Source organism: Balaenoptera musculus, chromosome 21 (genome assembly GCF_009873245.2).
Source record: "Balaenoptera musculus isolate JJ_BM4_2016_0621 chromosome 21, mBalMus1.pri.v3, whole genome shotgun sequence".
NCBI lineage: Eukaryota > Metazoa > Chordata > Mammalia > Artiodactyla > Balaenopteridae > Balaenoptera > Balaenoptera musculus.
In genome coordinates, this window is record NC_045805.1 from 30,280,338 (window position 1) to 30,296,887 (window position 16,550).

At 42.8% G+C, this 16,550-nt stretch overlaps 1 protein-coding gene and 1 long non-coding RNA gene across 9 annotated transcripts in view; both read left to right on the top strand.

Moving 5' to 3' along the window:
* The window catches only part of LOC118887903, a 298,244-nt gene that overhangs the window by 56,153 nt on the left and 225,541 nt on the right, over positions 1-16,550 (top strand). The window lies entirely within an intron of this gene.
* SMIM19 (small integral membrane protein 19) lies at positions 220-12,871 on the top strand. 7 transcript variants are annotated; one of them, XM_036838790.1, is made up of 6 exons: positions 220-379; positions 2,180-2,395; positions 4,329-4,466; positions 5,993-6,117; positions 9,060-9,142; positions 11,385-12,871. In XM_036838790.1, exons 2-6 carry the CDS (start codon positions 2,370-2,372, stop codon positions 11,475-11,477), a joined length of 465 nt encoding a protein of 154 aa, XP_036694685.1. In that variant the 5' UTR covers positions 220-379; positions 2,180-2,369; the 3' UTR covers positions 11,478-12,871. The 7 variants fall into 7 exon arrangements, 5 of the variants coding, with proteins under 5 accessions (XP_036694685.1, XP_036694688.1, XP_036694689.1 ...); XM_036838791.1 differs by lacking the exon at positions 220-379 and adding an exon at positions 673-2,080; XR_005018196.1 differs by lacking the exon at positions 2,180-2,395 and having other exon boundaries at positions 11,389-12,871.

Sequence of the window (16,550 nt, forward strand, 5' to 3'; positions counted from 1 at the left end):
CCAAACCCACGTGGACTCCAGGAGGGGGCGGCCGGAGCCACCGCCGGGGTCGCTGCCCGGGGTCGCGGGGAGGGGCCGGGGGCGGGGCCAGCGCCGCGCCGCGAGGCCGGGGACGGGAGCCGGGCTGCACTCACGCGCCCGGGGGGCGGCACCGGGGCCGTCGCGGCCTCCCTCCGGTTCCCACACTGAGAGGGGGGCGGGGGGGGGGAAAGAGCTGGCTCCTCGTTCCATCCGGAAGCCGCCGGGCCGGCAGGAAATGACGAAGCAGAGGTCGTCCGGTCCGTGCGGTAACCGGCTCCGCGCGTCCGGCCGCGACTGCGGGGGAAAAAGAGCGCCGAGCGGAGCAGCCGGGCCGCGTGCCGCCTGCAGAGCGAGCGGCGTGAGTGGCCCCGCCCCGCCCCGCCCCGCCTCTCCATGCGCGGGGAGGGTGAGAGGGAGGGGAAGGAGCCCGAGGGCGCCCCCAGCCCCGCGCCCGGCTGTCCCAGCTCCTCTGCCGCCGCGCCCCAGGCCGGAGGGAACAGTGAGGCCCGCAGCTCCAGAATCGCGGATCGAAAGGCGGCAGTCGCCGCCTGCGCAGCGCAGGGCACCCGGGATGGGAGGATAGGGGGATGGGGGGGACGGGGGGGGAGTGGAGCGGGCGCGCTTCAGGATCGCACCGCCCGCATCCGGCGGCGGCCGAGCCCTGGCGGCTCCAGCCCCCGCCGCCTGCCGGGGTGGGGGTTACATTGTCTGCCCGCTAGACTGCTCCTCTTTCCGGGACTGGCAGGTCTCACGAGTCTGGGCAGGGCCGGAAGCGCCCACGTTTGGGAGTGCAGCGTGCGACTCGCTAGCCTGGGTGGTTTTGGGCCAGTTGTGTACCCAGCCCCCCACCCCGCGTCGTCCTCCAGGTGGAGCTTTCGTGCCTCCCAGCAGGGTGATGGTGATAATTAAATGCATATGTCGACTGCCCAGCACAGGCCCCTCAGGTGTTAATTGCCTTCGTCTTGCTGGTTAAAGGCCTGTGACCTTGTACCCTCCCGCTTCAGCAACCCAAGCCTTTAGCGTTTCAGAGGACTGAGGGAAAACCACATTGATGCGATGGGTTGTGTTGTAAGGAGCTTGTAGACCTGTATGAGTGACTCCAATCTGAACTTGTTTCAAAATAGCAAAGCTGTAAGTGAGAGACGAAATGGATAACATTCAAGACATGATGACAAGTGATCCTCAAAACTGAACCACCTAGACATGGCATCGGGAACCCCAAATAAGGGAAAAATTTTAAAACTTAATGATACAGCCGCTTGATCCCAAGAAGAGTACTAGTTCTCTACTTAAAAGTTTGTCAAACTGAAATCAAGCCCCGGTTGTCACATTTTGCCAACTTTACCTCTGGATAGTTACGTTCAGCTCATCCTAGCAACTCCTTACTGAAATAGTTCAAGCACTAATTTACAGGAAAAATATGTGAAAAAGGTGCAGTTTTCTCAGAAAACCCCTGAATGACAATCCAAGCACATGATGGTCTTGCTGAAACATCCATTAACTTGCCAGGAACGAACCACTGTAACGCCCCTTGGTGCTTTAGACTTAGAGGGAGGCTGTGAGGTGTGCAGTAGCCGCTCAGCAGGTGTGCGTGTGTACACTTGGTTAGACTGGCGAGCTGGGAGGGCACCGGTCATAGTTCAGGCCACATGGGAGCCGTGGTCTGTACTGTGACTTTGTACAGGACCATTCCTTATTCCTGACAGTCTTACAAAGGCATGCCATTGGTCATGATAGAGGACCAGGCAGGAAAGGCCTACCCTCGGTGCAAGTCTTTCACAACTGTACTACTAAAAATAACTCAAGTGCGTGTCCCCAGAACAGTAGTGTCACTGGGTACCAATCAAGTTGTATAATTCACAGTAAGATTTCACCATTCTTGGTCAGCAGAATTTCAGAATCCTTCTCTAAGTATAATGAAAAACTGGCATATTTGTTAGAGGAGGAAGACAGCTCTGTAGGAATACACCATTTATTGAGTGGCACATGAACAGAATTTTGTGGAACACTGAAGCAAGAAATTCACCTGGCTCAGATCCAGTCAGGTGTTAGAAAACAGGTAGGAAACACTTTCATAGTGTGTCAGATAAAGGGCACCTGCAAAATGTTTCAGTAGCCATTGTTAAGTCTGCTCCCCTTTTCTTCTCCAATTTGTTAGTAACGCCCAATCCTGAAACCTGCCACCGTCACTGCATGCATGGCCGTGCTGGCCCTTCCACAGCACCTCAAATCAGACCTCTGAAGTCATCTCTTATGGCCAAAAACAGTCATCGTTATTTTATGTTTTGGTACCAATGAAAATCTAGAAAAAATTCTAGATTCCATTGTAAAGACAGTTATAGTCTCTGATGTTCCAAAAGTTTCCATTCCTAAGGTAGGCTGATTACTTACTATGAATAATGTTACATCCAGAGAAACTCTGGAGTTCAATTTTAAGGAATAAGAATTGAAACTCTGAATAATGCCAAATCCGCCTGCGCCTTCCACTCTCTTAAAAAAAAAAAAATCCATAGCCAATCTTTAATATCTAGGAATTGGGTATGTTTAATGATTTAATAATATTTAGATCTTGCATCTATAAAGTTTTAAGTTCTGTTTTTATTATTCTCTGGCTAATTTTTAAAAGACCAATCTTAATGCTCATCAGACACTAATAGATGTTTCAGAGGAATGACTCTTGCCCTCAATGTCTAGAATTTAAGTTAAATGGCCATTCACGATACTCACTTTAATACAGTCTGTCCGCAAACGTCTGACAGAGACTTCAGGTGTCAGAACGGGGCCAACATGCCACCTGGCCTGGGAGCAGACCCCAAGGAAATTTCATTCATTTTATGCAGAGGCAAACTGTAAGAAAGAAAACAGACTCTGCCCTTAATATACACTTACTAACTTACTGAGCCAAATCTACACTAAAGAACATTTTGGGGACTTCCCTGGTGGCACAGTGGATAAGACTCCGTGCTCCCAGTGCAGGGGGCCTGGGTTCGATCCCTGGTCAGAGAACTAGATCCCACATACATGCTGCAACTAAGAGTTCGCATGCCACAGCTAAGGAGCTGGCGAGCCACAACTAACGAGCCCTGGAGAGGCAACTAAGGAGCCCACCTGCCGCAAGTAAGACCCAGTGCAACCAACTAAATAAATAAATATTTAAAAAACAAAAAGAAAAAGACCATCACTCTCCTTTAAAAAAAAAAAAAAACATTTTGGAGGCTCACAGGACAGATTGCAAGATATTTCAGTGGAGGAATTTCTGCAATGCCTTCACTGTTGTAGGATGTCTAGAGAAAGTTGCAAAACAATTTCTTGGACATTCCAGATACTTTTTTCCCTTGGTATTAGAAAATGACTATCTTAGTAGAAACTACAGTACAGTTATCACCTGTCGTTTCTTCAGTGTTTCTCCTTTTGATAGAGTATCTAAAACAACACTTCTGAATTTCTTTCACATATTAGGTCATTTTACTTAGACTTACCTAGTTTAGATTTAACACAAGAGCAGAACTTTCTCTTTAAGGAAAAATTCAATGAACTTCCCAAATGCAAATAAGAAACCAGTAGCTGTCCCTTGCTACTTGATACACTTGCTGTTACCATTCATTTTCTGTGGGAATGTCCAAAGAATGCATTTCCTTGAATAGAAGTCACAGCTGTGTAAATAGCAAAAAGTACCTTTTTATCCCATAGCTTCCACAGTGGGCCAGGAGGCCAAAACTAGATAAAGCTCCAGACATTTTCGTTTTCCAGGTGTGTCAGGGGCCCGTGGAAGAGCGCGGTCCTGGCTGGCGCATCTCATCCCGACCGCTGTCACGAGTCTAACGCTGTCCTTCTCTCTCAGCATCCCAGCCAGTTCTGTGGACCTCTGTTTTAAGCATTCAGTTGCTTTCGTCTGGGTGATAGTTACAGTTTGGAAACCGTGCAGTGACATTTCAACCCATATCCTTTTAGAAATATGATTTTTTAATCCCGAGTTTGAACCTTTATGTAGGAGCTGTGGTGTTTCAAAGTCAGAAATAGGCGAAAATGTGTTCCATGCCTTAGTGATCTAGACCAGGGTTGGCCAACATTTTCTTAATGGGCCAGATGGTAAACATTTTAGGCTTTGAGGGCTGTGAGGCAAAAATGGAAGATGCTCCGTTTAAAATGTATCCGTTTAGAAATGTAAAACCATTCTTGGCTCCTGGGCCGTACAGAGACAGGCAGGGGGCTGGAGCTGGCCAGCAGGCCCTCTGTTTGCCAGCCCTTGTCCAGCCGTCACAGCATCACTAACTGACAGAAACCCTGCCCTCTGTGCTGCCTTACAGTCCCATGCCTGGCGGTTACGGAGCGATGGGTGACGAGGGTTCCATCGATTACAGCGTTCACGAGGCCTGGAATGAAGCCACCAACGTGTACCTGGTAGTGATCCTTGTCAGCTTTGGGCTCTTCATGTATGCCAAGAGGTAAAGGCTTTAGATTCTCAGGGTTGATAAGAACCCGGGCATTTATAAGTTTTGCAGGTTTGTTTGTTTGATCTAAGTTAAATGCACAAAAATAATTTCATCAGCATTTTTGTTCCTGCTATGAAATCACTGTCTAGTCGGGTCAGCCCTCACATACTGGACACCAGGATTTGGCTTGGAAAACCCAGTTGCTCTGAGAGATGGGGATTTAAGTGCAGCTCTTGGCACCCAGACCAGCTGCTCTATACTCCTATTCTATCATTTCTGGTACAGCTCAGTTTTCTCATTCAGCCAGCTTCACTGTCACCCTTGGATGAGCATGTATTTTGGGCCAATGTCCTTGAAATGCACAAACTCTAACTCCTATGTGTTCAGCAATTCTGTCTTCGCAAATTTCAAGCCCTCCCTTCTGTTTCTTGTGCGTAATATTGGTATGATCCAATTACGTGTCTGTCCATCCCCCAAAACTCAGTCCCCTGAGAACAAGGACTTTTATTTAACCTTTGTGTCCCTGATGTGCCACATGGTGTAAATCCTCAATAAATATTTCTTGCTGTGATTCCAGATGCTGTAGCATAATTCAACTGTTCTTTTCCACACTCCCTGGCTCCTTTCCTTCAAGTACAAGTTAAAAAAAATGCACGGTGAGGGGCGTGCTTTGAAGAGGAAAAACAGCAGTAGTTGGATTGAGCTGCTGCTGCCCGTAGCCATGTGCTTCGTGGCGTCCTCTACCAAGGTCAAAGGCATTAGACAGTTCAGGATAATTAGTCAACCAAGAATAATTGATGCTCCGCCCGGGGAACAGTTCAGTCCCACACTTGCCACGGGACCTGCAGGCTCGCCCTTCCCAACCCTGAGACCCCTGAGCCGCTGGCCCACTGTCCGCCTGGACCCTTGGGGGAGCGGGTGGGGCGGGTGGGGGGAGGCGAGAGGAGGCCTCCACAGAGCATGGGGGAGCCACTGGCAGGTAACAGCCTTCCCCTAAAAATAGCCACCGTCTCCTCCCCACCCCACTGTTTTAAAGGCAGAGACAGGCTGTTGTTAATTTTAACAAGATGACCCCACTAAGGCCATGCTACTCTATTTAAGAAATCGTTTATTCATTGTTTTTCAAAATTAAGGTCTGCTCACATTCTGTTTATTCTCTGCCCGCAATAACTTAGCTTTATTTGCATGACATGAGAGGGAGGGGAAAAAAATCATGCTTTTTTTGTCTGAGCATTTTTCCGTACAACAGGGCTCTTTTGCGGGGATTGAGGGGAGACACTTTGTTGTATGAAGTGGGCGTGTTCAGCTACTGCCTTTTCTTTTTTATAACCCTGTGACTGTACACATACAGCTTCATACTTCTAGTGAAAGAAAGAATACTTGAGCCCAGGAAGCATCTCATGGGAACAAAATAGAAGATGGACTCATGGCCACTTAACGTCCTTTTAATGCAGCTTCTGGTCACTACGATCGTGTGAATGTTACAGTCCTACAGCTATGAATACAAATCTCTTTTCTGCATTGGTTTTGTGTTTTAGAAATAAAAGGAAAATTATGAGGATATTCAGTGTGCCACCTCCAACAGACACTCTGTCAGAGCCCAACTTTTATGACACAATAAGCAAAATTCGTTTAAGACAGCAACTGGAAATGTACTCCATTTGTAAGTATATTCTGTGCTTAATTACATACGTAAGCATATTTAAAATAGACTCTTTGGGGTTGAGTCTCATTGGCAAAGTTTATCAGAAATAGCTAATAATGACACAGGGAACTATATTCAATATCCTGTAATAAACCATAATGGAAAAGAATATGGAAAAGAATATATGTATGTATATCTGAATCACTTTGCTGTACACCAGAAACTAACACAACATTGTAAATCAACTATACTTCAATTAAAAAAAATTTTTTTTTATTTTAAGAAAGAAATAGCTGGTAATGAAAACGTAGGGCCTTTTTTAGATGCTCAACACAGTATCAGCAAACCCGTTTTGCATGAAGTTAGTGTTTCAGGACACTTCACTTATTTGGGGCCCTTCCAAGACCCTGAGAAGAGCCCTAGCAACATGTTTCATGTTGAAAATTTGGCAGAAATTAGATGCCTTAACAATCGGTGAGGCTGCTGTCTCATCCTTCTCTAATTTCCCTCCTTTGCACTTCCCTCGTGTGCAGTGGCGTTGAGGTGGCCAAGAGCATTTTGGGGATCTGGCTGAGGGGATGTTGAGTTGAACCTACTTTAGTTTAGGTTTGAAATTTTGTGTTTATAGAGTTTGCAGTCACTTCTATTACAATTAAATTACTATGTGCTGCAGCCATAGCAGTATAGGAACGGCTTCCAGGCCAGAGGTTATTAACATGTCCTGTGGTACTAAACCCTGTGAGTAAGTGGTGGAGAAGAAACAAAGGTTAAAGGGCATGGAGCCAGGGTAAATTGTACATCCAAGCCACAGCCTTTGATGCCACCATTTAAAAAAATGAGGTGTGGTTTCCATGGTGTATCATTAGTGAGAAAAGGCAAGATGTAATTATATATATGCTAGGGTACTGCTCCTTTAAAATCAAATGACCAAAATATCCCCATCTACGTGTAATAAAAATGTTCTATAGAATTTTCTTTTAATTGAAGTATAGTTGATTTACAATGTTGTATTAGTTTCAGGTATACAGCACAGTGATTCAGATATATATATATATATATATTCTTTTTCAGATTCTTTTCCCTATAGGTCACCACAAAATATTGAGTATGGTTCCCCGTGCTATACAGTAGGTCCTCATTGATGATCCACTTTATATACAGTAGTACGCATATGTTAATCCCAACCTCCCAATTCATTCCTCCCCAACTCCTTTCCCCTTTGGCAGCCAGGAGTCTCTCCTCTATGTCTGTGGGTCTATTTCTGTTTGGTAAATAAGTTCATTTGTATCTTTTTTTTTTTAAGATTCCACATGTAAGTGATATCATATGATATTTGTCTTTCTCTGTCTTACTTACTTCACTTAGTATAATGATCTTTAGGTCCATCCATGTTGCTGCAAATGGCATTATTTCATTCTTTCTTATGGCTGAGTAATAGTTCATTGTATATATATATATATGTACCACGTCTTCTTTATCCAGTCATCTGTATATGGACATTTAGATTGCTTCCATGTCTTGGCTATTGTAAACAGCACTGTAATGAACATTGGGGTGCATGTATCTTTTCAAATTATAGTTTTCTCTGGATATATGCCCAGGAGTGGGATTGCTGGATCATATGGTAACTCTATTTTTAATTTTTTAAGGAACTTCCATACTGTTTTCCATAGTGGCTGTATCAATTTACCTTCCCACCAACAGTGTAGGAGGGTTCCCTTTTCTCCACACCTTCTCCAGCATTTATTATTTATAGACTTTTTGATGATTGCCATTCTGACCGGTGTGAGGTGATACCTCATTGTAGTTTTGATTTGCATTTCTCTAATAAATAACAATGTTGAGCATCTTTTCACGTGCCTGTATGTCTTCTTTGGAGAAATGTCTATTTTGGTCATCTGCCCATTTTTTGATTGGGTTGTTTCTAAAAATGTTCTGTATAATTACACAAGCCTGGAGGAAGGCTTGGAAAGATACACATCAGATTATTAACATTCATTACCTTGATGGGAACACTGTGGGACTCGAGGGAAAAGATTGGATATTTTTAAAAGAAAGATGTCTGTGTGTTTGTGCGCACACATAAAAAGAAGCAAGAAAGAGTGATCAGCAAGATGTTACTGGTATATGTCTCGGGTGGAGTGGAATTTCAGGTGAAAAGTAGAAAAACCATATATATATTTTTTACACAAGTAGAACCTCTAGAAACTTCTTCAGCATAAATTTTATCCTGAGAAGTAGTAACAGCAGTTCCTTTGGGGAAAGGAGCTTCAGGACTAATCAGGTGGGAGGAAGCTACACCTTCCCTGTTTCCTCTGTTGTCCCTTTTGCATTCATGTGTTACTAGTTCAGAATAAAAAGTAAAACTGAATGTAACAGAGCAGCATTATTCACAGTAGCCAAAAGATGGAAACAACCCAAGTGTCCTTTACTGATGGATCCACAGAATGTGGTCTATACGTGCATAGGATGTTATTCAGCCTTTAAGAGGAAGGAAATTCTTTTTTTTTTTTTTTTTGGCTGCATTGAGTCTTCTTTGCTGCGCGCGGGCTTTCTCTAGTTGCAGTGAGCGGGGGCTACTCTTCATTGCGGTGCACGGGCTTCTCATTGCGGTGGCTTCTCTTGTTGTGGAGCACGGGCTCAGTAGTTGCAGCACGTGGGCTCAGTAGTTGTGGCTCGTGGGCTCTAGAGCGCAGGCTCAGTAGTTGTGGCACATGGGCTTAGTTGCTCCGTGGCATGTGGGACCTTCCCGGACCAGAGCTCGAACCCATGTCCCCTTCACTGGCAGGCGGATTCTTAACCACTGCGCCACCAGGGAAATCCCAAGAGGAAGGAAATTCTGACACATGCTACAACACGGATGCACCTTGAAGACATTACGCTTCATAATTATTTTTATTGTGAAGTGAAAGAAACCAGTCACAAAAGAACAAATATTGTGTGATTTCTCTTCTGTGTAGCAAATTCACAGAGACAGAAAGCAGAATCATCACCAGGAGTGGGAAAGGAAGGAGTGGGGAGTTACTGTGTCATGAGGACAGAGGTCAGTGTGGGGTGATCAAAAGAAGGGTGCTGGTGGTGGCAGCTCAACAGTGTGAATGCAGTTAATGTCCCTGAACTGTACACTTAAAAACGGTTAAAATGGCAAGTTTTATGTTTTTGTATTTCACCTCAAAAAAAAATATCCTTAAGAAAATTTAAGTATTTGAAAAACAAAAACAGGGAACCAGAAGCTCTGTATAGAAAATTATAAATAAAGAGTTAGGTTTTCATTGATGCCTAGTCAAAACAGAAGTTTGTGGGAGTTCCCTGGTGGCCTAGTGGTTAGGATTCGGTGTTTTCACTGCAGAGGCCCGGGTTCGATCCCTGGTCAGGGAACTAAGATCCCACATGCCTGGCGGCACAACCAAATACAAAAAACAAACAAACAAAAATCAGAAGTTAAATCCTATCAAAAAATATTCAGTAGTATAGCATATGCAATTATAAAGCCAGTGTACAGCTGTTTTTCTTCTTTGATGAGAATGGCATAAAATGAAGTTTATCAGAACACCTGTGTTTGTAAGGCATGTTAGTTTTCCATTGCTGCTGTATTACCACAAATTCAGTGGCTTAACACAACACAGATCTTAAAATTAGAGATTGAAAGTCCTACAGCAGATTCACTGGCTAAAATCAAGGTGTCAGCAGAGTTCTGTTTCTTTCTGGATGCTCTGAAGGAGAAGCTGTTTGTTTGCCTTTTCCAGCTTCTAGAAGCCACCCGTGTTGCTTGCTTTGTGGCTTCATTCCCCATCCTCAAAGCCAGTAGCACTGCATCTTTCTGATCATTCTTCCATTTTTATAGCTCCTTCTCTCTCTGAACTCTGCCAGGAAAGGTTCTCTGATTTTCAGGGCCCCTGTGATCAGGTTGGGCCACATAATCCAGGGTAATCCCCCTTCTCAAGGTCCTTACCTTAAACACATCTTTAAAGTCCCTTCTGCCCCAGAAGGTAACATATTCACAGATTATGGGGATTAGGATGTGGACATCTTTGGAAGCCATTGTTCTTGTAAATAGTGAGTATTTGCACATTTAAAGAGTTCCATCGCAGGGACTTACCTCGTGACACAGTGGTTAAGAATCCGCCTGCCAATGCAGGGGACACGGGTTTGACCTCTGGTCCGGGAAGATCCCTCATGCCACGGAGCAGCTAAGCCTGTGCGCCACAACTACTGAGCCTGCGCTCTAGAGCCTGTGAGCCACAACTACTGAGCCCGCGTGCCACAACTTCTGAAGCCGCGCACCTAGAGTCCAAGCTCTGCAACAGGAGAAGCCACTGCAGTGAAAAGGCCGCGCATCGCAACAAAGAGTAGCCCCCACTCGCCGCAACTAGAGAAAGCCCGCGCCCAGCAACTAAGACCCAACAATGAAGACCCAATGCAGTCATAAATAAATAAATAAATTTACTTATTTATTTAAAAAATAAAGAAATAAAAATAAAGAGTCCCATCACATTGCATCATTCTTGGTGCTGATGGCATATCTAGTCCTGACTTAGTCTGGAGGTTCAAAAGGAAATAGCAAACAAAATTCTTTTCCTTAAATAGGACTCCCAAAATTGTAAAGCTTTCGGCCACAATAATCTGGATCCACCCTGAGTATATAAACAAATAGTATTTCTTCCTTGGCTGGTAAAAACTTAATGAAAAGACTGAAAGTTTTAAAGCCAAGCAGTGAATGACATTTGCAAAGACTTTAGCCCTGCACTGTCTCTAGTTTCAGGTTAAGACCTTCAATAAATATTTCTCAGAAGCACAAAAAGAACACAGAATTGCAAGGCTGTTTTTTCTTCTAGTTTATGTTACTGACAATGTTCAGTAAATCTCTTAGACTTGTCATTTAAAATATAGTCAAATTCCTTACGATGTGGACAAAAGCACTATTATTAACTTATCATCTTGAGGTGGAGATGCAGAATAAGAAAGAAGGACATTACAAAATGTTAATTTAAGTTTAGTAGCTTAATTAGTGTTTACCCTATATTTCAATGCTCTGAATAATCCTCATGTACAAAACAATAATAATAAACATCCAAAAATGGATATCAGCACTGCTGAGAAATTAGAGGATCGTGAAGTATAATAAATTTCCTCTAATGAATAAAAAATTGTTTAATTCTAAGCTAATTCTTTACTGAGAATCATGACTTGACTGTGATTTAATGATGTGAGCTCATAATTATTTTGCGATTTTATTAATCGTATCTCCTTTTTTCTTGCTTATTGTTTTGTTTGTTTTTCAATAGCCAGAAAGTATGATTATCAGCAGCCACAGAGCCAAGGTGACAGTGTACAGCTCTCATTGGAATGAAATCTCAGAAAATGAGCCACAGAAATGATTGTTGTTCAAGAGTGCAGTCTCCTCACGCTGCTAAATCACGAGCAGCATTTTTTTAAAACTTCTGTCTCCATAAAATCATTTTATTTGTGACTTTTCCCCAAGTTTTTGGTGTGGTTTGTTTCACTTTTTGAAACCTCATCTCCAAATCATTTGTTCCACAAATTAGAAATTCCTCAAAAGGCCTGAACACAGAGAGTCTGCACGTACCTAGGAAGATAGACTACCACCAGAGACGGTGACTTTACCTTGTGAAGAATTTGATCCCTTCAGGATACAATCAGGAAATAAAAACACATCTTTGGAAGCAAGAGTCTGGAGCTGATGCCACTTTGGAACTTTTTTGCCAACTTAAAAAATAAAAATCTAATCATTGGAATAACTTCCTCTTCGACTGTGTTCTGGGATAAATATAATACGGATAATGGACTAACGTGTGTTCTTACAGCTGTTGTTACCTCTAACCGAATTAACCGTCTTTGCTACTTCAGAATTTGCACAGTAAACTGTCTTTTCTGCGTTGTGAAATTGTGATACGCACCCCCCTGTTAATTGTAGAAGTTTTCTTTGACTGGAGTTTGTTCCCCTTAATTGTATTCCCAGGAGTTTCTTCCACCAGAAGAGTCTTCTTTCGGCCGTGCTGGGGCTACACTGCGGCATACATGGGCACCTCTGACTGGTGTCAGCGGCTTACTTTTGGGTCATGTGACCATCAGTCTTTAATGTAACTCTATGGTTTCTTAGGCTTTTTTTAGCATAATAAGCTTCCCTGCAGACTCTCATATCTTGTACCATTTTTGTACTGTACATTGAAATGTTTTCACCCAGTTTTTCATATTTATTTAAATAAAAGCTGGTTGGAGATAGTGGCAGGGAAGTTCAACTGTCCATGTAACTGTCCATAAATTCGTTTTTGAATCAAAACTATAAGAGTTAGAGTTAATATTTCAAGCATTTTTGCCTTTTCCTTTATAATTATGAAGTAAAGAATATAAATCTAAATGAAAAGGTTTAGACCACATAAAATCATTTCAGGGAAGTTGCATTTACTTTTAAAATTTAAATCTTTCAAATATATATATTTTGTTGTACAAGGTGAATTGTTGACCAAATGGAATAATTCTTTCTTAATTCACAGATGAGTTTGAACGCACCGCCTGTATGTAGAATGAATACTCAGACTGAAGGATTGTAAACAGTTACAGTTATGGCCTGGGGATAGCAGAGCAGCAAGGGGACAATCTTCTTAAACTTTGCTTTGCTCTCATGTAATCAGGAGCGGGAGCGGTTTACCTGCTGTCCCTGATGTGTGGCACAAATCTGGACGAATTACGAAAACTGGCTATCTCAGCTGATTTGTACAGTGTACCTAAATAAATATCAGTCACAACGAAACGGACTGTGATGGTTTTTTATTTGCATCCACTAGACAGAGACAGTCACGACTAAAACCTGACAGGTCATTTGGTGAGCGTGGAACTCTGGCAACTGTGAGAGGAAGATTCCTCCTCATTTCCTGTCTAAAGCCCGCTGATGGGAGTCACGCCTCCACCAGCGGGATCAACAGCAAGTCCGCCTTGAAGTTTCCTCTCTGCTTCCACAGCTGAGCTGGGAAAGCGGGGGATGCCCTGCAGCCACACTTCAAAGGGACACCGGTTGATTGTCCTGCTTCTGCCCCTGAATCCACCAAGGGTTCAATGGAACTATTTTCTTTGGAAGAAAAAAGGCATGACTAATAAACAGGTCAGGAACACTTGTGTTCTCTGTTTCCTCTTTTCTCTCTTTAACTGCATGAGACACTCCGCGGTAAGCACGGAGGGGCAGCCTCCCTGGGTGCACAGCTGGGCCCAGCCCGCCGCTCCAAGGGGCACAGATGCTTGCTAACGACCCCACACCGTTTCAGGTGGAGTTCCTGATAGGAATCATCAGAAAACGAGATGCAGAGTTTAGGGTGAAATTGCTGTAACGTCGGAAATATATTTAAGTATTGAGTAAAAATAAGAGAGAAAATGGTAATAAAAATAATTTCAGATATTAAGAATAAATGTATCTTAGTACTATATATAAAATAATCAACAAATTTCATATATCACTTATATGTGGAATCTAAAAAAATGATACAAGTGAACTTATTTACAAAAGAAACTTACGGTTACCAAAAGGGAAAGGGGTGGGGGAAGGATAAGTTAGGAGTTTGGGGTTAACATATACACACTACTATATATGAAATAGATAACCAACAAGGACCTAGTGTATCTCACAGGGAACGCTACTCAATATTCTGTAGTAACCTATGTGGGAAAATAATCTGAAAAAGAATGGATATATGTATATGTAAAACTGAACCACTTTGCTGTACACCTGAAACTAATACAACATTGTAAATCAACTATACTCCAATATAAAATAAAAACTTTTTAAAAAGAATAAATGTATCTTAGAAAATATAATTAAAGAGAGAAGGGGGCTTCCCCGATGGCACAGTGGTTAAGAATCCACCTGCCAATGCAGGGGACACGGGTTCGAGCCCTGGTCCGGGAAGATCCCACATGCTGCGGAGCAACTAAGCCCGTGCGCCACAACTACTGAGCCTGCGCTCTAGAGCCCGTGAGCCACAACTACTGAAGCCCGCACACCTAGAGCCTGTGCTCCGCAACAAGAGAAGCCACGGCAATGAGAAGCCCGTGCACCACAATGAAGAGCAGCCCCTGCTCGCCACAACTAGAGAAAGCCCGCGCGCAGCAACGAAGACCCAACACAGCCAATAAATAAATAAATAAATACATTTATTTTTTAGTAAAAGAGAGAGAGAAGGGACCAAAGCATATTACAGGGAGCCAGGTGATTCATTCAACACACAGGTATGGAGGACAAACTCTGTGCTAGCCATATGTCATCCTCTAAAGGATATTTGATTCTAAAGACAGAATCAGAATAGGAATAGGTGCTGGAGAACCGGAAGTAAAAAGGACACCTGGCTTATATCCAACCTGTATGCAAAATAGTGAGGCTCATAGAAGAGGGACTGGAGCTTAGTCTTAAACTATTTCCCACTTGACACCCTAATAAATCCAGAGCCAGACTCACACAAAACTACAAAGCAAGAAACATTTCCCACCTGTCTTTTTGTCCCTCTTCAGCCTCCTATCAGTCTCTTTGGGCGAGACAGGTCTTGACTGAGAATTTAAGAGTGGGGATGAGGAATTAAGCCAAGAACCAAGGAGGTAGAAGAACATGGAAACTTCCAGCAGCAGGTCATCTTTCTTCTATCCTGGACCCCTCGCCCCGAAATAAACGAGTGACCTTTAGCACTGGAGTCTATGCTGACCTTAATTTTATTTAGACATAGTGAAAAGCTAAAGCCATTTATGCAGCATTCCACACCCGAGGTAGGAAGGTGATAAGTCAAAGGGGAAGCCAATCACGGTCTGGGATTATTGGTAGCCATTCAGCACCAAATTTGATACTGAAGGACCACTGTGCTGTTCACGTCTTTTAGTTTTCATGTTTCTAGTTCCAAAGTTTCTTTCTTCTCTTCCAAATCAAGAAATGACAGAGGTCTCACTGTTACGAAAGAGTGGCTCCATCCCAGGGAGTTGTATGAAAAAAATATTTTGACAAATTGCAAGCTAGCCAAAGAAAGTTGGGGCTTTTTAACTGCAACCAATATTGATGTTATTAAACTCAACTGCAAATGCCTTTGGCCTCAGAAATCTGGGGAAAAAAATGCACCACATAAATGTAAAGTATTTATCACATAACAAGTTAATGTATGTTTATTATATTCATTTTGGGGGAAGGGATTGCAAGTGTCTCTGAATAACATTTTATCTTGAGGTTTTAAAAAAAGGCCCATTTAAGTTGACTACAAGCTAATATAAATCTTGTGTCTGAAATGCTTTCTAGCGCCCAGTACTAGAACGGTAACTAGCCCAAAGTAAATACTTGGTAGGTAGTTGCTGAAATAATTAATTTGCTGGCAACAATTTACAGAATTGATGTTTATTTTTATATTTTAAAAAAGTGTTTGTAGGTTCTGTTTCTGGTAATGGAGGAATAATTGTGTCAGACTAACTCTCTTACAGATAATGAGTTCAGAACAAAACATAAAAACAGCTATCTGAAGGAAACCATAAGCAGACAAACCAGGAAGAAAATGATGCTTGAAAGAAGGAACGGCACTGGCTGAGGTCTGTGTTTATATGGGTTTTTTGCCTGAAGGTATTTCTTAGTCCATCCATTGAGAATAGCTAGAACTCAAGGAGAAAGCTACAGTGAAATTAGTTTGAGGAACAGGGCAGTGTTCAGAGCTTCTAGGCTGAAAAGTGAGGGGAACATCACAGAAAGAAGTGAACCCCAGAAGGGGGCACCCCAAAATATACATGTAAATTCTGCCAAGTCCTTGGCTGATCCCTGAATTACGAATCTACATGAGAGACCCTAAGGAGATTGGCAGAAAACAAACAGCTGAAAGGCTGAAAGAACTAAGCTGGGTATTCAGCTGTTGCCTACCACTGGAGATACAATTTGAATCCTGCCAAAGTAATTACCTGCTAGAACAAAACTCAACACTTTTCAGAGAAGATAAAAGAATCTAGGGTCTCTAACACTGTATCATCCACAATGCCCAACATACAATCAAAAATTACAGGAATGAGAAGAGCAGGGAAATGTGATCCACAGTCAAGAGAAGAAATGGGACAATGTGGTCCATCAAGAGAAAAAACAGTCAATGTAAACTGACTCCAAGATGACCCAGATGTTGAATTATCAGACAAGGACTTCAAAGTAGCTGTTACAAATATGTTTAGATAAATGAAATACTTTCACGTAAATGATAATTGAAAGGCTTTATCATCAGCAGATCTGCTGTAAAAGAAATACTAAAGGAAGTTCTTTGGGGGGGAAAAAAAAGAGAAGTGATAGCAGCTGGAAACTCAAATCTAAGCAAAGTCTAGGCATAATGAATGACCAGTTGAGGAAAGACAATGATGGAGAAAGTAGGGGCTCTTATCAAGTGGGAATAAAGAGTATATAGGACTTTTTGTACTATTTTAACATTTCTATAAGCTTG

Coding starts and splice junctions, on each gene's coding strand:
- SMIM19 (XM_036838790.1), top strand. CDS start 2,370: ATGTTCCAAAAGTTTCCATTCCTAAG. Junction 2,396..4,328: donor CAAAAGTTTCCATTCCTAAG/GTAGGCTGATTA, acceptor GCTGCCTTACAG/TCCCATGCCTGGCGGTTACG. Junction 6,118..9,059: donor ACTGGAAATGTACTCCATTT/GTAAGTATATTC, acceptor TCTTCTGTGTAG/CAAATTCACAGAGACAGAAA.